At 33.5% G+C, this 24,188-nt stretch overlaps 1 protein-coding gene across 6 annotated transcripts in view; it reads right to left on the minus strand.

The window, feature by feature from the left end:
- The window catches only part of LOC106712169 (rap1 GTPase-activating protein 1), a 209,200-nt gene that overhangs the window by 67,258 nt on the left and 117,754 nt on the right, over positions 1–24,188 (minus strand). For 5 of the 6 annotated variants that reach the window (XM_045681271.1, XM_045681272.1, XM_045681268.1 and 2 more), the window contains one exon: positions 19,695–19,839. In XM_045681271.1, coding sequence (XP_045537227.1) covers positions 19,695–19,839 — 145 coding nt within the window. Of the gene's footprint in view, positions 1–355; positions 1,098–19,694; positions 19,840–24,188 lie in introns of those variants that run through there. The other variant, XM_045681270.1, reaches the window with a different exon arrangement.

A 24,188-nucleotide genomic window follows, 5' to 3' on the forward strand; every position in this document is an offset into this window, starting at 1 on the left:
AACACAGATATGTATATACATAAAAGTATTTACGTTTAAGCAACTACCGGTTTAACTTGACAGTGAACTTGACTTGATGACCATAAACGTTAATATATTTGATCATTAAAATATCATTATTCAGTTAATGGTTATTATTAATTTTGACATAAATAAATAACTGTTAATAATCCACAACGGAAATTTACATTGTTACAGCAGTACCGTGAGTATTCACTGCCGAAACACACGTACAGATAGAAAAGACAAAACAACTTTCTGTTCTTTTTGAATTGTTGAAGTTAAATCATAAACTATTTAAACGTTACATATAGACCACATAAAAGCAGTTTCTAATTGACAGTATAAAGCTTACCTCTTTTTGTTCAGTAGGAGTGCTGGTCCTTACTCCCGTAATGTCTTTCCATCTGAGCACACCCATCACTGCGTGGCGAACCCACGACCCTCGCCTACCAGTCCTACCGTTCGACAGTTCATCCACAACACCGCACAAAACAGAGTTCACAACCAGTCCTCTACCACTGCTACTCTCTTTTTCATTCTTTAACGCCACTTCGCCGCTTATCGGAAATGATCTTCTCTCCCTCATAAAGCCTGAAGAAACTCTACCCCGTACTACTTCAGCGCTTTCCGAACCGCATCTTAAGATCGCAATTAATCATAATAAGACTTCAAAGACAAGATAAATCTCTCGGCAAATCGTTTATTTTTATTATCACACTTTTTTGGGTCGACCAACTGCTGCAGCGACGGAAAGTTTTTCAATTATTTTTTACAAAAGTACGAAAAACTGTTTCGATGTCTATCACAATCTACCGACTAACAAACGGCAGCAGTTGTATCCAAATATTGGCTAAACAGTTAAATTTAACTTTCACTTTAACGCCCGTATGTGGACGAAATTTCTTTCCAAGTTCTGATTTACGCGAAAAATTATCAACACCACCAAAAGTCCTTTAAATACAGTTTATTTATTTAACGACACAACCTAATCACCAAATGTTTTTAACACACGAAAAATCCCAGTAGCTGTCAAAACACGATCGAAGCGTGAAATTAGAGATTTGTGTAAACGCTCAACGTCTACTCGGAACAACGTTTCGATACCGAATGCCGTAGCGCGTGCCACATGCTCGCGCTGCGATCACTCAACGTTGCCATCCCTTTCTTTATGATCTTATCGATATAAGAAAGATAAGGACAAATAGTAATTCACGGATGCCTCATGAAAATAAAAAGAACAGGTGAATGTAACTGCAAAGATGACAACAAAAACTTTACAAATGTAATACACTATAAAGATATTTTATAATTATAAGTTATTTAATTTTCTAGGCCACTATACAGTTACAGATATTTTAGTTATAAAACAGAAGCCTAAGCTAAAATGTTTAATATCAAACTATTTTTATAATTTCATTTTTAATCGAAATTCAACTAAATTTTAATGTTGAACACATTGAATTTGAATTTTACAAGAAATTTTTGAACCCTTATTTTAAAAAAAAATATATAAAAATATCTATTAATTACAACAGCATTCAACGTTGAACCTAGATTCTAGTCGAACCTATTTAAAATTATATCTGACAATACTATAGCCAGCACTCCTACACTTTTTTTTTAAATAACCGACAAATTCGCGTGTGAACATCCGGAATGGCGAACGCACATTATATCTCGCCCCTGCAAGGAACAAAGAGCCAACAGGTGATTGTCAATGCAGCTGCTTCCGAAGCCCAAAGTTCGAAGGAATACATAGAAAATACTGCAACGCCACTCGGGAAGGATGTGGTAGTGTCGGCTTACATGGGGAAGTATTGATTATACGCACATGTACCACTAACTTCCTACTTGAATGCAGAATTATTTATAGCAACATCGAGTTATCAATTAGGGATAATGTTAATATCCTAAGTAATTAGACCAAAAATTTAACAAGATATTATAATAAACCTCAACTGCATGAGATAATGGAGACATGTACGGATACAAGTTGTCGTAATTTTCTAAAGCAAATTTTGAATGCACTTCAATTAGAGATTTACACCACATAGAGTAGCAGCACTTGTCAATTTTGAATAGTCATACTTTTTCATTTGTTGCCTTATGTTGTTTTTGACAGATTACGAAGTTTCTTAAATTATAAGCCCTATTAATTTATATTAAGCACCATCTAAAATGTTTGTTTCAATTTTAATTTTGTCTCATTAGCAGGAATTAAAATACTATTAGTTAAGTAGCGTCAGCAATAAAAAAAATAAGTTAATCAGTATTTTCGATGTAAACATTTGTATAAAACAAATTGTATAAGAAATTTGTATTGACAATGCAATTAGTAGATCGTTTAGAATCTATTCATTGAACAAAAAGTATTAGCACAAAATAACACTACCTACAGAGAGATAAGAAGCATCTTCGTTCTTAACAAAACAAAAGACAATAAGTATTATTGAATACGCCAACACTTTTCAATCTCATAATACCACTTACATAAATGAGGTCATTAAGAATTGAAGAAGAGTAGTGGAGGTCTTTTATCACAAATTAATATCAAACAAACTTAAAATATAACCACATTACAGTGTAACTAACGTTAACAAGATAAACAATGTACATTACAATAATGTAATCTTGGTTTAGCTTGAAATTTTAATACCTGTTCTTGTGTAAATTCCGTTGTAATATCTGATACTAATGAAGTTAAGACAAACATTTAATTTTGAAATAACTTTTCTTAATTAAAAAAAAAAAAAAAACTTCATTTTTGTTTACTAAATATTACTGAATAGACACCTATTTAAACTAACAAATTAATTCGTATAATTATTATGATACAATACCTAACGATAATAAAATTAGCAACAGATATCACCTCCAGGGAAATTAAACAACGGTAATAAAAACAGTCATGTTATTTTCTTGGCTCTTCTTTATTCAAAAACAAATGAATATTGTATTTAAGGAAGACCTTATTAATATTCGTAACGGATTCGATACAGTATCCCGAGATCGGAACCAATTTTGCATAACCAAGATCACAACGCCATAGTGTTGTCTTTTCTGTTATCACAAAATATTAGTATTAAGTTAAAGTGAATGTGTAAGAGTAATATTATATTGGCAAATAAAAATTAAAAACTTAATTACAAATAACGATACATGTATTTTTCTTAAAATTCAGTCGAAATGTAACTTAGATACGAGTAATATATTGAAAATTGACAACATTAATTGTATCATTATGAAAAAAAACTTTAGAGTACGTTTTGTTTCAAATATCGAATGTCGACTGGGAAATAAATTTTTAATTACAATTGCAACAGCACTCCGACATGCGTCGCAAAATGTCACATGTCAATGCCCAAAACCATAACGCTTCGACATAGATGAATAGCATCTGCCACATGTAATCGATAACTCGCATACAAATTAAATGCACATCACTAGTCGGGATTACGTAAGCCGACACATCACTTATGCCACTGCATGCACCTCATTTGGAGGTCGTTAGATCCCAGGTTAGGTATCCTATAGCCAGCATCCTAGGTATACCTGCATTATCCCCGGTTATTTGCACTGAGGAGCATTAAGTCCTGTTCTTGTTCAGAAAGGCGGCCATAACTTATGGTTTTAACGAATTTCGTCTGGCTAGAATGAAATCCTGCGTTTATGTTCGCGTGCAACGAAATTAATGTGGTCTTAAGAGAGAAAACTGATGCATGGTTTTGTTTATACCATCCATTTATTCAAAGGTATTGCGCATACTGTAGAATAATTTAAATAATGATTAACATAAGACGAATGCAGCTTTTAGTTACGTTATAAAAACAGTTGAACAACATTTCTAGCAAGAAAAATGTCAATATTACTGGCATTTTTTAAAATTATTTAGATGTGTACCTATTGTTAATTGTATGTTTTTTGGCACAAAAGCATTGAAGAGCATTATATTGTTACATCCATTTTCAGATTTAATTATAAATATTGTAACTTTTAATAAAAATAAATGATTAAAAAATCTCTCTGCAAAAAGTAAGGCATTTCTCATAGTATGTTCTAATTTAATTAACGAACAAAAAAAAAATACAAATTTTGTAAGGCGTTTGACTAAAAATTTTAATTAAATGTAATCTCGCTTCAATGTGCAATTTATTTGTGATTATAAAAATTTGCTAGAAAATTTTCTAACAAAGATCCAGTTTGTCTTTATTAATACAAAGTAAGTTATCAAAAGACCAACCCATATGTTTTTAAAAACATAATAAAACCTATTTTAAACTTGTATATTGGAAATATCGTATGTTACAAGGTTTACACATAAACAATAATTTCAGTATACGAGTACGAGTACATCAGTAAAGTAAAACGTAAAACATATTATTGTTACATATAATATAAATTTTAAAAATATTCCTTCGATTTCTATTGTGGCAATACTAGTATAAAATTTTATTGTAATTTATATTTTTTTCAAAGCGAAAATTTTTCCGCATTATCAATTCGTAAACATACTAAGTAACGGCGATGTGCCGATTTACGCAGACTGGCGCCCTTAGGTGTTGCCTTTAGATAGTTAAATAAACATGATACGCTAACCTAATGGTACTATAACTAAATTATGAGTCAGCATTCATTCATTGCACAATATCAAACATAATGTTCCTAACAACAATAAATTAAAATTTGCAAAATATTAAATATACATAAAGAAATAAAATGCATTGTTGTCTATATTTACATTATTTTTATTAATGACATAATTCATAGTTGACACATTATTGATTATAATCTCACTGGCTTACCGGCCAGTAACTTAATTATGAAAGAGGTGATACACCACAGTTTCTCCCCCCTAGTTTTGGACCAAGGGAGCAGCTAGGAGCTGGTCAATGTGCCTACGCCAGACAGAGCCGTCATCAGTTATTATTTTATAATGTAGTCTCCCTAAACGTTCCTGAATGGTCCCGAAACGCCAGCGCTGCGTGGAGCCGACGGTATAATCACGGGCCTGGATGCGGTCGCCTGGATTGAACTCTTTGATAAGATGTGGCTGGTGTTTAACTGATGGTCGTCGGAGTTCCCCTTTCATGAACATGGCATGTAGCGACGTGCGTACCTCCCTACCAAACATAAGCTCGTAGGGGGTCTGGCCGTTAGCGTCCGGCGTTCGACGAAGTCGTGTTTTAGTCGTGAGGAGCTTTTGATGTATTGTGCCTCCTTCCCCCTCTAAGCTTCGTAGTATCCTTTTCACGGTTTGAACGTATCGTTCGGCTTGACCGTTCGTTGCTGGATGGTATGGAGCCGATGTCTTATGAACGATCATGCTGTCTTTGAGGAATGCTTCAAACTCTTCTGAGATAAATTGTCGTCCGTTGTCAGAAACTAAAATTCGTGGTATTCCAAAGGTGCAAAATAATTCTTTCAGTTTTTGGACGCACCAAGTAGTCGTTGTGGTTTTGGTAGGTATTATCTCAATCCATTTTGAAAATGCATCTACTATTATAAAAAGTTGGTGTCCCTGGAAAGGTCCCGCAAAATCAATGTGCAATCTTTGCCAAGGTCCATCAGGTCGTTCCCAATGGTGAAGTGGTGCTTTTTCAGGTTCATTCTGTTGTAGTCTGCAAGTTCTGCACGATTTCACCTTCTTTTCGATGTCGTTATCAATCCCCTTCCAATATACAAAACTGCGCGCTAATAGTTTCATCTTAACTATTCCTGGATGGCCGAGATGTAGTTCATTTAGCACGCGTTCTTGAAGTGTTCTAGGGATAAGAACGCGCGCTCCTCTTAGTATACAGCCGTCATGTAATGTGAACTCATTGTCCTTGAAACCGAGTGTTCTTAGCGAGATGCCTGAATTAAGTGCCTGTAGTAGAGGTCTGTGTTCTGAATCATTTTTAGTCTCAGTTGCTATCGTATTTGGGTTGATGTCTATAGTATTAATTTGCTCTAATTGGAAATTGTAGTTCTGGTCTATTTTATTAATCCTTGTAGACTCTATTGGAAATCTTGATAGGTAGTCGGCATTGGAGTTATTCGCTGATGTTCTATATTCAATATTGTAGTCAAATCCGGACAAGAAGTGGGCGTAATGAAATAACCTCATAGTGCTCATTGCTGGTAAGGTTTTATTTGGATGAAATATGCTTGTAAGTGGTTTGTGGTCTGTTATGAGGGTAAATTTTCGGCCGTAGATATAGTAGAAAAATTTCTTTAATCCCCAGTGAATCGCCGTAGCTTCTTTGTCAATTTGACTATATCTTTTCTCGCTGTCTGATAATGTTCTCGAGGCAAACGCAATAGGCCTCTCTGATCCGTCAGTAAGTCTATGTGATAGGACTGCACCAAGCCCTAGTGGTGAAGCATCAGTGGCCAATACTAGTGGTTTTGTTGGATCAAAGTGTGTCAATACTCTTTCGCTTAATATTTCTTTTTTTATTTTGGTGAAGGCTTCTTCGCACTGAGTAGTCCATTGAAAGCTTGATTCTTTCTTTAATAAGTTGTTCAAGGGATTCGTGATGGATGCGAGATTGGGTATGAATTTATTATAGAAATTTGCCATACCGAGAAACGTTCTCAATCCTGCAGTGTTTACTGGGCGTTCTGTTTTTATTATAGCATTTATCTTGTCCTTGTTTTTGTGCAGGCCATCTTTATCTATAGTGTGCCCTAGGTAATTTATACTTGTTTTAAAAAATTGGCACTTATCCTTGTTTACTCTGAGGTTGCTTTCTTTCAGTTTATCAAGCACAAGCTTAAGTCTTTGTAACAATTTTTCCTTTGAATCTCCTTGTATAATTATATCATCGAAAAAGCATTTGACTCCTTCCAGCCCTTGCAAGAGTCTGTCCATAAATCCTTGCCACAAGCTCGGCGCGACTTTCACACCGAACATAAGTCTGTTTACTTTGTATGTACCTTTGTGTGTACTGAGTGTTTGTAGCATTGCGCTTTCGTCGTCCATGACCATATTAAGGTATGCTTGAGTTATGTCGAGTGTACAAAATAGCTTGCCGCCATTCATTTCTGCAAAGATATCCTCTATCATCGGTATTGGGTATTGTTCATCCAATATAACTTTATTTAGTGTAACTTTGTAGTCTGCGCAAAGTCGGATTGACCCGTTCGGTTTGACAACTGGTACCACTGGGGTTCCCCACTCAGAGTGGTCAACTTTCGTAATGACCCCTAGCTTGCAAAGTCGCTCTATTTCTTCATCCACTTTAGTTTTTAAAGCGTAGGGTATTCTTCGAGGTTTGATAAAAATTGGTTGTGTGTTTTCTTTAAGGTTTAGGTGTCCCTTGTAATTAGGTATTTTACCCAGGTCGGACTTAAAGACTGAGGTTTTATAAAGTTGTAAGAGTTGGTCTAGTTCTAAGTTGTTTGTATGTTGTATAGTTTTTATATCTGCTAAGTTCAAGTTTTCCAGTTCCTTCATCCAACTGCGTCCAAAAATAGGATCTACATTGCCATTGATTAAATATAGTTTACCGTGAAATTCCTTCTCTTGGTATTTGCATTTAACGTAAGTGACTCCGACTGGTTTTATTACTTCTCCTGTGTAAGTACGAAGTTTAATATCTGTATAGTCTTAAGTCTATATAGTCTCGCATTGACATTGACGTTAATGTTGCTCCAGTATCAAATTCCATTTTCAGCTTTGCGTTTTCGATCTGTACTGATATCATGAATTTCTCAGTTCTTTCGCCAGATATAATATTGATATCGTTCAAGTCATCGTTATCGCTATTGTTCGGCTCTTCTAGTTGGTGCGAATTGGGTCTTGGTGCCTTGTAGTGCAGATTAGGTTTGCGTTGTAGGCAAACGCGGGCAAGATGGCCGATTTTATTGCATTTCCGGCAGGTGACATTGCTGGCGTTACATATTCTGCTTTCATGAGAAGATCCACAGCGAAAACATTTACCTAATAAATCTCGGCGTGTGATTTGTCTTGAGTTTGAAGTTTTCGGTCGATATGTGTTTGTAGAAACTTTGTCAATACTGCCGTTACTCGTGCTGGGCAATACATTTGTAGCAATAGCGTCGTTTCCTGTTTTTCCCATTTCGATTGATGTTGCTATTTGAACTAGTTCTTTAAATGTGCATTTATTTTGATCTTGTAAAATTTTTGTTCGTGCGTCATTATCTTTTAAGCCTCGTATGAATTGTAGGCAAAGGAAACTTTCTGATGTGTTCTTCTCACAATGTTGGCAATTAAATTCGCAGTTTGTTGTTAATTTTTTTAGTTCCGCTGTGAATTGAGCTATAGTTTCATCAGATTTTTGTATTCTTGATATGAATTTATGTTGTAGGGTCCATTTGCTAGGTTTTGGATCTACATATTCATTAAGTGTTTCGGTGATGAGATCATATGACATATTAATTGGTTCTTCTGGGCATACTAAGTCACAGAGCTTTTCATGGAGCTCTGGTGATAATGTAGATAGTATAATGTTCGTTTTTGTTTGATCTTTGGTAATATTATTCAATCGAAAGTAAGCTTCCAGTCTTCTCTTAAAGTTGTTGAAAGTTTCTGATGCTCCTAGTGGTTGAAATTGTATTTTAGGTATGCTCTCACGTATCTGCTGCTGGTCATGCAATTGTTGTTCATTATGATGTTGCGTTCGCTGTTGTTGGTTTAGTTTCTTTTTCGTTAATAGTTTCGTGATAATTGTTGTGTAGAGCTCTTCGAAATCGTACCTGTACTCCTGTTCTTGCTCGTAAGCGGTCTCGTCATGCTGGTCCACGGTGTGGTCTTCGATCGTTCGCTGAAGCTCTCGCAGAGACTTTATTGCTGTATTAAGGCTCTCAGAGCGAGCATCGATGTCCTCGTCAGACATCGACGCCCTCGATGTTACATATTTTTCTATTCTAATGAGTAACCCTCTTTGGGTACTCCGCTGTTTTTTTACTTTTTCCATGTGATCGTGGGTTTAAAACTCGTCGCCAATATTAAATATACATAAAGAAATAAAATGCATTGTTGTCTATATTTACATTATTTTTATTAATGACATAATTCATAGTTGACACATTATTGATTATAATCTCACTGGCTTACCGGCCAGTAACTTAATTATGAAAGAGGTGATACACCACACAAAACATTTCGTGCATTTAAAAATAACGTAAATACGCTAAACTAAACAAAAAGAACATGTCAAAGATTTAATTTTTGTCACACTTTAGTTTTTTTTTTTTATATGGCTTAAGTATAAGTTAAATTGAAAGACAAATGTATTTCAAACATTAGGCCGCTACAACGTTGTCAAAATTTTAATTCGACACTAATATATAGGTAGACGTCTGAAAAGCTAAACGGTTGCCCACTGCATTTCAGTGGCGATTTACATTTAATCACATAAAAACCTGCCGCAATTTCAAAAAGGATAATTTTAAGTGGAAAATCCAATTTATGGAGATGCAGTGAACGATTGCTTTGCAGTTTTAGCTGCAGTTTCATCACATTTTACGCTTCTATCGCTAATAGAATCCGTATTATAATGCTGAAACATTTTTTTATTTGATACTTTTTCAAACATATGTATGCAGAAATTATGATAGAAGATTTTCACAATAGACCAAGGCTTTATAAATATATTTTAAAGGTATAAGGTGTCAAACGAGCAAGCGGCCACCAAAATTCGCCGAAATGGCAAAGCAAACGATGCCCGTTCATACCCCCAATTACAGATGCTTTTACTACCTTTACTCGACTGAAGAGACGCACAGAAAGTGAATATTTTCCTCCCAATTGCATCCTCTCCTTCATTAAATTCAAATTCCCTAACCATCTTTTTTTATAAGGACTAAAATTAAGAAAAGAGGACTAAAATTAGACCTTCAGAACGCACACTCATCAGACTGTCTTATATATGACTGTATTTATGGTGATGATCTTAATTATGAAAAGAGAACATAGTTTAATTTCGTCGGCTGGCGTTCAAGATTACTAGTTAAAGATTTTGAAGTTCAACACAGAACTTTAAGGAAAACACAGACTTGCAATAGTAATCGTCTAATAATTGTGATGTCGACGAATATCAAATTTTACTAATATTATAAATACGAAAGATTAGACAGATGGATGGTTGTTAGAAGGTATTTCCGTAACGGCTCAACGGATTTTGATGAAATTTGGCACAGATGTAGAATATATAGTCTGGAAGAACAGAATTCATTGCGGACGGAATCGCGGGCGACAGCTAGTAAATAAATAATTATCGTAGACAACAGTCATAAGATACTGCAAACCACAAAGGCGTACGGACTCACTATCGAATCACGTCGCCCATTGACCCAACCCCGATATCTGAAGGTCGGATCTCTTTGTGACCACAACTATGTATGTTCTTTGTTACAGCCTTGTTGCAAAAGCCTTAACTGGATATCGAATAGATTCTGGTCTCGATTAATCGTGTTTAATGGCTAAGTCAATGTCAGTCATGTAGATCATGTGTTACGAAATGTTTTATTGTGGGAAGCTAACTTTTTGTTGCATTTTGGTGTGTCAATTCGCTTAATGATAGAATAAAGAGGGTGCTAAATGTCTCATGACTTTTATCTTGTCAGATGTAGTTCATTATCGAGCAAATTTATACTATCGAGTAATTAAGCTTTTAATTACATATTTCCTAGTCTTCAGCCACGACTCACACTTTATTATTCATTTGACCACACATTTTTCATTCGTATCATCAATTTAAATATTTAAGGCCATCGATTTCTCATGGCCCTTCACATTAAAGCGAAAGGTACAATCAAAATGGAACAGATAAAATTGTATTCAAAGTATTCATACGAAATGCTGGCTGCTAAAAACAATACAAGATATTGTGATTATAAAAAAAAAAGAACGCGAAAAAATAATCGAAAATGGAAACAAAATTGAAAGTAGAATCGTTGAATTGTGAAGTTAATATCTGAAAGTGTCGACTGCATTTGTTTTATCAAAATCTGTAAAATGATAATATCTATGCTGCCATCTGATATTTTATTAAAAAACTTAAAATCAAATAGAAAGAGATTTTTTTTTTCAATGAATGAACTTCCATTCATGTACCATATGGGATAGAATTTCATTTCAAATTCATTGCTTTCATACGTAAATCCTATACGTTTTTAATCTGTTTTCGTAACTTTATTATCATTGCTGGTTTCGCTATATCTAATGATCAAAATATATATAAAGACTTTTTTTTTAATTTTGATATGATATGAAGAAACTCAGTTTTGTTTTATTTTATCCTAACACTAAGGAATACGAACACGTCTTATAAAACGACATTTATTGTCAAAAATAAAAATGGACAAATTGCAATATTTTTATCCACGAGAACCATTATGGAATTGGCTAAAGTTCATTATAAATAATAATAATAATAATAATAATAAATCTTTATTGTACATTTTACATATCTATTTCATTATAACCTTGACTCCTTTACTAGGTTTCCCTGTATTAAAGGAGCCAATGACTTCCCTTATATGTTCAATTGTATGTATAATTTTTGAATTTAATGAACATTTTAAAAACAAAAGAGAAAAAGTAAACCAAAGTAATATATGTGTGTGTGTGCGTGTGTGTGTGTGTGTGTGTGTGTGTGTGTGTGTGTGTGTGTGTGTGTGTGTGTGCGCGCATGTGTGTCTGTACTGATGTTGATTTGTGTTCGCGTGTATGTATGCGTGAATGGGTTTTTATGTGAATATGGATGTGAGGAGTGTGTGAATAAGTAGCATTGTTAATCATTACATATCAATGTTTCGCAATCGTTATAATCCATATCTTCTAACCATTTCTTAGTTACTTTCCTCATATGAAATGATTTCAGACCTCTTATATTATGCTTCTTATTAACAGCATTATATAAATGTGGAGCCTGGAACTTAAACTGTCTTACAGCGAGGGCACTTTTTACAGTTGGAAGATGGAACATTTTAATTCTTGTACTTTGCAGTGATGTCATATTCATTGTGTTTTTATGTAGTCGTTTTATACATTCAAAAATATATGTTTTACGAATACTTAAGATCTTTGCTATTTTATATAGGTCATTAGTTGGATGTTTGTATGGAAGTTTTAGCATAACTTTTAGTACAGCTCTCTGGGCCCGTTCTGCTTCGAGAAGCCAGGTTTTAGAAGCCCCTCCCCAAGAGCAGACACAGTAAGTTATAAGACAGTGACACAGAGCATTATAGGTTTTATGCAGGAGTTCCTGATTAGCAACCGCTCTGAGTTTCCTGAAGATGATTATTAGTCTTCTTATGCGGTTAGCAACACATCTGATATGTTCATTCCAGTTTAGGTGCTCGTCGAGTATTACTCCAAGGTATTTAAAAATATTTGCTCGTTTTATATCAGTGCATGAGCAGTTAGTGTTGTAATTAAGATTTCTGTTGCAGGGGGCTTCATGTATGATGATTGTTAAGTCATTAGGAGGCTTGGATCTTGCAGTTTTGTAGAAGGGTACAAATTTTGTTTTGGAGGTATTAAGAGTTAGCAGGTTGTTTTCTAACCACCTCGTCACAGTAGTTAGTCCCTGTTCTGCTTCTTCCTTCACAGACTTCCATGTACTATTGTGGAAAAGTATAGCTGTATCATCCGCAAACATTAGTACATCTGCATTATGAAGGGTAATTTCACATAGTTCGTTTATGTAAATAAGGAATAGGGTCGGACCAAGCGTGCTGCCCTGAGGCACCCCATAGTCAGAGCTAGCAGGTGCACTGACTACCGATCCCACTCGGACTCTTTGTGTCCTATTTTTTAAGTAATCTCTAAACCACGACAAAGCTGTACCTCTTATCCCACAGTTCTCTAGTTTTGTCAACAGCACTTCTACCGAGACAGTGTCAAACGCCTTTTGCATATCTAGGAAAACACCTATGCATTTATCTCCCTTTTCTATGTATTCCGTTACTTTTTCAGTTAATAACAGTACAGCATCATTTGTTGATCGGTTCTGTCGGAATCCATATTGGGTATTAGCTAGTAGGTTTTTCTTTTCTAAATATGCTATAAGTCTATTATTAACCACCTTCTCAATTATTTTTGACAATGTCGAAAGCAAAGATATAGGGCGGTAATTTGTTGGGCTTAGTTTATCTCCGGATTTGTGTATAGGAACAATTATTGTTTCCTTGAAAATATCTGGGAAATAGCCTGTCTCAAAACTAAGATTAATAAGATATGAAATAGGTTTAGATAAGTATTGATCATATTTTTTAAGAAAATTAGATGTTATTTTGTCCCACCCCGGAGAGGTATGAGATTTTAGTTTTTTAATTATTATACGTATTTCATCAGGATCTGTTAGATTAAGTGACATAGAATTTAGTGGGCCTTCTCTTTTCGCTTCGGTGGCTAGCGCTCTTTCAGTTTTTTGTAGTATATTTAAAGTTTTGGTTGCTAAAGTCTTACCAACGTTAGCAAAGAAGTGATTCACTTTATCTAATGATTCTTTTGGTGTTTTATCAATAGCAAGTAAGTCTAACGATGTATTTTTAGTGTGTTGTAAGTCACATACCTCTTTTACTATTTTCCATATTTCCTTGGTGTTATTAGCATTTAATTCTAGTTCCCTTGCATAGTATTTATTTTTAAGTTGTTTTATTAAATTGTTGCAAATATTTCTATAGACCTTATAGCTTTTAATTGATTCTTCATCATTAAGTGTTTTCTTTAACTGCTTGTGCATCCTGTCTCGTTTCCTTATTGATTTTATCAGGCCAGGTGTTATCCAGGGCTTAAGTGCTTTATTTCTATTCGATATTATTTTAATTTTAGAATTAGTATTAATTACCTTATGGAGAAAGTTGACTAACATGGTTGCTACATCATTTACATCGGATATAGAATAGTACTGGTCCCAACATATTTGACTTAGATCTTTAGAAATCCCTTCATGATTCATTGTTATTCTTTCGTAATTAGATTTTATTTCATTTAGCTTTATCTTTTTAATGTACAGTAAAATTGGGGAATGATCGGTGAATTCATCGAATATTCCTGTCTTTATTACATGATTTAGGCCTTTTACCATAAAATGATCTAAGCATGCATCTTTTCTTGTTGGTTTATCAATACACTGCTTGAAGCCCAAACAGGAAAGCATATTTAAATATTCGGAAGTAGGTCCCTTCACATTATTTGGCATAATATCTAGATTAATATCACCAGTTAATATTATAGTCTTGGTAGCTACTTCTTTTAGTATTTTATGTAGGGAATCAATATAGGTCATCGGGTTGTAGAAGCTTGGTGGTCTGTATGTGCAGACTATGGAAATGTCTTTACCTATTTTAAGTATTAAAAAGTTGCCTTCGGTTGTTATGTTAGGCTCATAAGCGGAATCGCAGTTTATATTGTTACTCACATAAACAATTACGCCGTCGTTTTGGTTGATCACTTTTTTTGTTCTAAATCCTGTATAATTAGCAATAGTGGGAGGTACACTATATTCTTCTAACCAGCATTCCGTTAGTACAATTACATCTATTTTGATCTTAAGTTGAGAAATAAATATTAGAAATTCATCAAAATTTCGGTTGACGCTTCTTATGTTTACTGTTAATATTGAAAGTGAATTATGTTCCTTTTGTTCACAACCTAGGATGACAGAGCAAAGCGAAGGGTCCGATATTTTATAACATTCAGAATATGTTAAGCTATCAAGCTCACTTGTTATAGAATTATCCATTATATCGAATTTTATTAATTAAGTTTAGATATATCTTATTCCTTTGTTCAAATAGTTTTGTTTTAATTTTAACAAAAAGTTCATCACTGCAATACAGGTATGAAGAATTTACTAATTTGCGGTTTTGCTGCTGTTGATTCCTAGTAATGTAAAAGTGTAGGCTTCCGTGGTTTGTTTGTGAAAAAGGATGTGAACGTTTTGTACTGTGATTGGTATGTGCGGTACAGTAAGAATGATATTCGGTCTGTATGTTAGCCAAGTGAAGTGTGCTGCATGATTGTATAGGTTTTGTTAGTGTATTACAATAATTAACTTTATATAGACGGATAAGAAAATCTAAATACAAAAATAAACTACAAGGCATTCTACAAATAAAATTAACATAATACAAGTCTTTATCAAAAACATATAAACTAGGTTTTCTTCTCAATATTACAATGTAGTGCACTAGTCACTTCTGTAATTTAAGTATAGTGAAGTCTTCCTCTGAATTAATTCTCTTAGGTGGTGCTCCTTCTTCCTTTCTTAAGTATATTTTTCCGTGGGTCGTCCAACAGAACTTATATTTTTCTTGGGCGGCATACTCTCTTGCTAAAAAATATAGGCGTTTGGTTTTAGGTGATAGATTTTCTGAAATGTAAATGGGTACTTTAGGACCCTGTATTTTTAATTGCTCAGTGTTAAGTTTATTATTGCTGTTTCCCTTGTTAAATTTCTTCATAAGTTTTAAAATAGTCTCTTTTTGATTAACTGTATTCAAATCTACAATAACCGTCGAGGAATTTGATTTCTTATTAACTCTGAATATGTCTTTGACAACTATTTCCTGTGTCGGTAGTTTTATAATTTTACAAACTTCATGTAAAGTGTCTATCAGATCTTGTTTAGTTTCTCCACTTTTCTTCGGTATATTCCGAATTTCAATACTGCTAACGCGGTTTTGTTGTTCTAACTTATCTATTCTATCTTCAAGCGTTCGTATGTAGGTTTTATCCACTTTTCTATCTTCTTCTATTTGTTTCATTTTTGTTAGAATTTCGTCATATTTATGAGCCGTAAAATCCACAGACTCCTGGAGTTTGACATTCTGTTCTTTAATTTCACTTATAGTAGTCTGTAAGTCTTTAAGTACGGCCATGATTGTGTTTTTAAAATCATCAAAATCGGCTTGATCTGTCGATCTGTCCCTCTTTCTTTTTGTTCTCTGAGTTGGTTTAGATGTTATGGCGTTGGTGCTATAAGTAGAACATAAGTCTGGATCCGATTGACTATGTTGTGTCTGAAGTGGGTGTACATCTAATGCAGCACCAATTGCAGTTTTTGGTGGGGTTCTTTTTAGGGGCATTTTGTTTTATTGAATGTAGAAGAAAGTATATTTATATGTATGTACAACAACAATCGGTATATTTTTTTTTTTCAGACAATCTTTCAAATTCCATACAGTTTCACAAGATTTAATTTAGCAGCTTTAGAGTAGGAAGTACGCTTAGTGCATTGTTTACATTAAATCATCGTTGCAATGCCAGTCAGTAACAGACTTGTTTTTGTAAATATCGTCATATTGTTTTCAAAATACGTTGTGACAAAAATATATAATAATTTGTTGTAGGTAGTTTTGTAAGAATGTTTCAGTACTCACGAATCGTTTATTTACTTTCCGTTCGCAGAGTTGTTTTAACGAGTAAATTTTAATCACTAACACTTGTTGAGTTTGTACATAGTTCACTTTAACAAAACTTTTGTACTATATTTATTTGTTAGTAAACATTTGGACAAGTTTTTGGCATTTAATTTCGGGTGACACATCTACTCAACACTGCGCCCGCGGGGGAAGGATAAATATGGCACCTAGTCTTGAATATGACATAATGTTAGAGCTATTCATTTTAGTTCCTTTTAATTTTTCTAGAAAATTTTAATGCTTCGCTCAAATAGATAAAAAGACAATAAAATATAGCTTTTGCAACAAAGCAGATAAAAGCATTGTAACAAGATGAAAAGCTTCTATGAACGAGTGCGCTCATAGAAGCTTTCCATCTGTGAAAGATAATCTAAAAATCTATTAAATTATAGGATACTTTACTTGTTTCTACTAAACTAGTCTAGTAGTTTTTAGTCACGTAAATGAAGTGAAGGTAATTAAATTTATATTTCGTTAAAATGAATCGAGTGTATATCGAAGAACATAAATATATTGGTGTACGGGTGAAGCAACTGACAGAAGCGAGGTCAGCCGAGCCTCATCCTTGCTTTTACTTTTATTGCAGACTAGCAAACAGCCCTGGGTTCGCTCTGGCAAATATATGGTACATTGGAGAAATAAAAAATAAAACGTAACCTAGTCTAGTTACATCTATATAAAGTAAAATATTGTAGCTTTAACTTTACACAAAAATAATCAAATTTTTGCCTTCAATTCTTAGCTAAAAAGAATAATTTAAATGTAGCTTTGTATTCCAAAATAAGATTACCCAATCTTTGAATAAGTAAGTTAATTTTCCTTTGATTTTTATCAGAAGGCAATCTTCGTATCGGAGATCGTATTTGCGAAACCGTTATTAAAATTTCTGCTTAACTTGCTGACTTTACTTTAATATTATTATAAAAGCTCTTATTCTCCGTTCCAACGTTTATACTGTTATGTTTTAGTATACAAAAGTAATTTGAATAAAGGAATGTCGAACATAAAGCGTATTAATTTTAAATTAAATCCCAATATGGATTGCGTAAACGTTATCATTATAAGGCACATCTCACGACCTAGTTAAAATAGTGGGATAGTAAATGACAGGCAAAAGGTTGAGTTCAGAACACAATACTAATATGAAGATAGTAATTTGGAACTAACCTGAGTATTAATTAAAAATATCAAGTGTAAGAAAATATATTGTATTTCATTATATTCTGTGATAAAAGCGTTATAAATTTCAATAATTATTTAGTAATAAACTCATAGTTCAATGTTTTCTTCCATAAGTGGGTTAGTAAGAAAAGTTTGGGTGTCTTATAATAAAACAAACAGCGAGGAAAACTAATGCAACTGCTTGTGACACGATTTTAAAACGGAGAAAAAATAAATATAATACAAAATCCCGGCAGTGGAGTCCGGAATTTCCATTAGTGAATTGAGAAATCTCACTTTGTTTTTTCTACAGAACCATAATAGTAACCCACATATTTCTAGAATTTCCTACTTGAAGAATTAGACAAAATCTTTAATCATAAAACATGAAAAACAAATATTTCTGATCCCATTATTTTATTTAAATAATATTTTTATACCGGACAGTTCTTGCACCATGCACTAACAAGGCACATTTTAGTCACAACTTTTCGTGCAACGCTTTGGGAGCACCGGTACTTATTAATACTTCCATAAACGCGTAGTTAGATTATTACCTTATCGTTAGTATATGGAAAATTTTAATTGGTTGAAATGAATAAATAAAAACATGACTCTGTTACTATTTTACTATTTTAATATCAAGAGATGATTAAACAATGGATTAAACAAAGTAATTGGATTTGTGAGCTCCCGTCTATGTCAATTTAACTTTAGGAAGCTTGATTTACACAAAATTTGCAATATGTACTCGACATTCGACTCATAAATATTCAGTGTTGCTAATGTAGCGAAATCGTTACGATTGAAGTTTCGACTGTTTCGACTTAACTTAAAATAAGATAAATTTAATTTTGTATATTTAAAGTACAAGAGAAGTTGAGTATTAAATTAGAAAGTGGTAGCCAACGGTGGTAGATAAAAAAATCATAAGTTCTCAAACTATATAGGCAAGCTAACCTTAATTTAAAAATTCCAATAAACCCGACTCAACCTTAAACTGTTGAAATAGCGCCATCTATTTACTGCATTTTAAAACAAAGTTTTTCTTTTAAACCAAAAATGTTAAGTGTAATGTCAAATTATTAGAATATTTTCGAAAACATCAAAAAAAATATTTATGAATAAAAAAAATAACTCGTTTTTCATTTATTTAGAATTTTATTTCTTACGTTCACTGTTTTTTTTTCGGTGCATTGTAATCCCCTATGACACTCCGTGGAAGAAGACGAATCGTATGCCATCTCACTCATCCAAAACGGTTCAATCGTTTAGGCTCTAGACCACAATGGAATTTAAATACATGTGTAAAAACAAACTTACACACGCGCACAAAACATTACCCTCTTGTCAGTTGTTTAAAAATTAGACGAACTTCAATAATTCAGACTGATTAAAAACTTAAATTTTATGTTTGTTATTTATCCTATGACCTTAGTTCATGGAAGACCATCAAATCCAACAAAAAACCATCAGTATAAACTTAAAACCGATATAAAACTCATATTAAGCACTTAAAGTAATAATAATTGAAGAATGACTTTCTCTCGACCATTTCCTTATAATTAAAATCACCAATTTCTAGCCCAGTGCGTATAAACAATCCGTGTGAGGCGTGACAGGCGAGTAGCTTCGTCTCGCTTCGCTTGCCACCCCAACGTCTTCCACGGTGCTACTTCCGCCGATTATTTCTACCAGATACTGTCCAACTGTTGACCCCTATAAATGCCGTGCCGTGTATTTTCTGAATTTAACCGCATCCGCGGATGTCGAGCCGTTAACCTACAACGTCTGCTAAAGAACAATGGCGGAAGTAAATAAACGGTATATACTTTCTGTATTTCAAATTACAATCAGAGGGCGCGACAGTGCCACCGCCGAGGCAACCACGAGCCACCCTTTTCTCCTTGCGACAGAAAACAAGAGTGAATATTAGGATATTTTAGGAAATCATGTTTTCCTCTACATCCTCCTAGACCTAGATGGTCATAATATAATTAATTTATATTGTTAATTGTCTGCTAATAATAGTAATATAGGTCAGGCATTATAATTAAAATAATTAACAATAATCTTTATCTCGCAAGATGAAATAATTTTTTTAAAGTTGTCGTTCTATTTCAATTAATATGTCTTCATAAAAGTCTTACCTGAGAAAAATACGGTGGTAACACCGCCCTCTGGTCATCTAATCGGGAACATTGCACCCTTTCGAGAAGTTCGAACAACTCGTGTTGTGCCCGAGCGCCCCCTGTCGCCGTTGAAGCCCATGGCGTCGTCGCCACTTGCTGCCGCCTGGTGGTCAAAAAATACACATATTTAACAGACAACTTTTGTTGTAATACTGAGTTTCGCCGCTAGATGGCATTGTATCTAAAATTATAGTTTGAGTTACAAAATATTTTTTATAAACTTCGCTTTGTATATAATTTATTGAAGTAAATTATCTAGTTTGAAACAAACGTTTGAAATTTCAACTTATGAAAATAAAAACTATATATAATAGAAATATAATATGTTTAGTTCTTGGTTATTTTCGCCATCTCATCGCTTGCAGGTTCGTTTTTTGAGAAAGTATAAACGTTAACAATTTCTGTATGTTCCAGCCCTCGCGATATAGTCATGACAGTTTATTATTGGAATCACCCATTTATCATTCCTCACTCTTTTATTTGGTTCATGTCAAAAGGTTCGAGAGTGCTATCACTGACAGCAATGGACACAATTCACAATGGTAACTCGTTATTGTAGAGTTGGAATGTAACAAGATTAGTGTTGATTGTGAGAGGGTTTTTGCTGGTTATTGCGACAGTCGATTGGTGCGTGGTGCATCTATTGCATCGAGTAAATTTTATTTATTTTATTTGTCCTCGTTGAATTGTCAAGATAAATATTTTTTATTTTGTAGGTAATAAATTACTGGTTATAGCTTCACAGCATAAAATATTGCGTAGGAGTATGGAGGCATTCTTTAGTTGAATAAAAATAAACGTAAAAATATGGGATTTTATTTTGTTTACTTAGTTTATTTCTGAATATAGAACAGCATATGTATATTAAACTTATAGAAATATCGTCATAAGTAACCCTGTCCCATGCTATCAATAAATGAACAAAAGTAATGTTACATCGACGTTGAATAATGCACTAATTAAAGTCACTTAACGGCACGAGTCGGACGTTTAACATTCAAAGATAAAATTTACAACATTAAATTAACAATTACGAATATTTTAAGGGAACGAGTTTTGATTACACAATTGAACTGATACAAAAGTGCTCTTAGCTCCATCTATTGTTGAGCAGTGACACTATTTTTAATAGTACAAGGGCAAAGCGCGAGTGGCGTGATTTATAGGTCAATTAACTGACCATTCTGCGACGACCCCTTCACGAGCTTACGTAATGGTCTTTCAAATTAAATCTCCCCTACTTCAACAAAATTGCAGCAATAACCGGTTCCCTGGGCCTTAATCAAAGATTGTTTGTTTTTCGGCTCAGCCTAATTTGGTACAGCGGGGAACACACAAAGGGCAGATGTGTGCCATATCTCAGTGATTGTTGTGTTTCAATTAGGACTTCATTTCATACGTATATGCACACTTTTTCCTAAAGCTCCATTGTCTCGTAGTATCATATGAGAATAATAATTCAAAAATAACATTGATACACCGTTCAAATATTTATAGTTAAGATTAATGTTATTGTAATAAATGTTAGAATATTTTATTTTTCATCAAAAAGGTTTTAAAGGTATCCAGGTTCCACTATATATGTTAGTATGTATTTCTGTTTCGTTCAGTGTATACGGTCAAAGCTCGTCATGTCAACACAACAAATGTAGTGTCCTTGTTGCATTATATAAAGCGTTGGTCGTGGAACAGCAATTGTGTAGTTTTGAATATTTTACAATAACCGTGCCGCTTGGTGCATGCTTTTCTCTCGTTCAGGTTCATTTCATATTGCATATTATATTCATCAAACCAAATACATTTTGTGTTGCTTTTATTAACAATTTATGAACTAACATTCGATGTATAACACGAATACGTTTAAACTATTAAACCAAAACAATGACGTAAAAGTTGAGGGTATATTTAATTTTTTATTTATTAAGGCTTACACATACAACGCAAAACTTCTTTCTTTTTCGAAAAAACTATTTTAAGTTTGTAATTGGATTCTAAATATATAAAAAAAACTCTCACGGTTTGTCAACGGGTATTAAACTTGATTGTTTTTTATGGCAATATAAACAAATGTCCACCAGATGTAAAGTGAACACCGATGTGTTCCAACACGTGCATTTTAGTGCTTTTGATATCGGCCACTTCAAACGCCTATCCGTGTATTGACTTTATTAGCTCAAAAATAACTACTTAGTATGATGTCTTCATTTATATAAATAGAAAATATATTAATTTAAGGCGATTCTTCCTTTAAATAAAAGCATTTCCTTCCTCGAATTAATGTACTGGCATTGTATTCCGATTATCTTCGGACGTTAACTTTTTTCTCACAATGATTGTATTCCTATGCAGAATATAATAAGTCACATGTTTAGCCGACATAGCCTTAAAATCAAACAGTTATCTAAGTAATCAACAGGTAGTGTTAGAAAATACGTTCAATTTTTTTTTTAATACAATACTTTCTCATTCACAGACAACACATTTCATCGGATGATATAACAACTGAATAAAAAGCAAACCAAATTATCATTGGCCGTGAATTGTGGATCATTTGTCTGTTCGTTACGTTCAATTAATTTAATCTTATTACCAGCATCTGGATCCTGTTTGAAATGTATCGACTAATTATTTTTATTACAATCACTGTGTCGACGTTCGGTTAATGAAAATGTCTGGATGCACTTGAATATTGAAATCATGTGTACGATTCAGCATAAGTGCCGTTAATTAATGATTACAATTGATGATTATATGCAGCCAATTAAGTTTAATGCAAAAGCTCTTATATCACCAGATTAGAACACAATAACACAGAAGGTAGAAAGTTTGATAGTTTTTCTGTGTCAAAAATTATAAAGGGACGACCGATGTAAATTGTTTTACTAAATAAATACGAAGGATAAATAACATAACGCCTATCAAATTTGACGCGGCAATATTTTATATAAACGCTGTACTATTATAAATTGACAGGTGCTTTTTCAAGCTATAAAAGAACCCGAACATCTCGTTTGCCTTATGAACAATAACTTCATTGATAAATTGCATTGTTCATGTTTAATCTGTATATGTAATTTAAACTCCCTAAGCATAGTATAATTTGATATTCGTTGTGAATTTGCAACGTAACACGGGAACAATTTTGTTACCACAGCAGGCGAGCGTGGAGATGACATGCGGCAAGCGCTAACTAAACATAACATTTTAAAGTCAGCTAATTTAAAACATCCTGTATACAATTTAAAGATAGTATTGGGCGCCAACTATACAAAGATATATAATTAAGGGTATAAATATTTATTTATGGCCCATTAGTGCAAACTAATAACGCGAGATAACTCACGTAGTCTGAGAATGATGACAAAGTGCGTTGTTTTGTTTAGTATGGTATTGGGTTATTATGAAACATTAAATTTTGTAACTGGTTTTCTGCATTGTAAATAAACATTCGTTTTTATTTAAACAAGTACGTCTGGTAAATGTATGTTTTTGCAGTCAACTGTAGCTTCTAATGCTTATCTTTGGTAATAAACAAATTAAGCAGTGGTTAATTACTTAGTGGGGTCTTCAAATATGGAGGAAAAACGAGAAAAATCGAGAAATCGACTTATCGATTGGCTAATACGATGATTATTAGTTTACCCGTTATATAAGACAAGGTCATTGACCTAAGTGCAAAATCAATTAAAAAAAAAAAGTGAAACTGACTGTTCTAGAGACAAGTGAAGTCATCAAGAGGTCGCTAATTTAGTACTTTGGGGCTATCAAAGCTGTCACAACGTCGTTTTCCTTAAAACATGTATAAACATGTGTGAGTGCTTGCATTCGTGTTTGTGTGCGTGATTTAATTAACAGGAAACTGACGCATCTGCCGTCTGGAGCACGCCGCACGTACCTATATGCAAACATTTTTCGATAGAAGCTCACATCGATGGGTAGTTGGAATAATGTCGCAATGGATATTGCGGCAGTCTTCGGGTTAAGTCAGTTTCGGTATCTACGGACCTAAATACACCTTATATATTTTTTTTACTTAATTCTGATGAAAAATGACAAAAATAGAAAAATCACTTTGTACATTAATTGTTTGTTCCTGGTAAACGTTTAGAAAAATATTACTGGAACAATACGGTTATGTTGAAAGTGAAATTTTTGTTTCAATTTTAGACCAGCAATTGTAATTACGGCTTTCTTCCAGGGAATAAAACATGTAAACATTAAACGCACTATACATTACTGTACCTACTTTGATGTTAACAGATTCGCACTAAACATTGCTGTACCTACTAAACTATCGTTGAGTCGTTACTCAATGGCAGCAAATATTAAATCACGCACAAGACTACCAAACTATAGTTATTTTATTTGTAATACTGAAGATAATAATCTACAATAATTATTTTACAATTTTATAGTCATCTGTTCATGATTCGAATTAATGTACCTGTGTCA

This window comes from Papilio machaon, chromosome 15 (genome assembly GCF_912999745.1).
Source record: "Papilio machaon chromosome 15, ilPapMach1.1, whole genome shotgun sequence".
NCBI lineage: Eukaryota > Metazoa > Arthropoda > Insecta > Lepidoptera > Papilionidae > Papilio > Papilio machaon.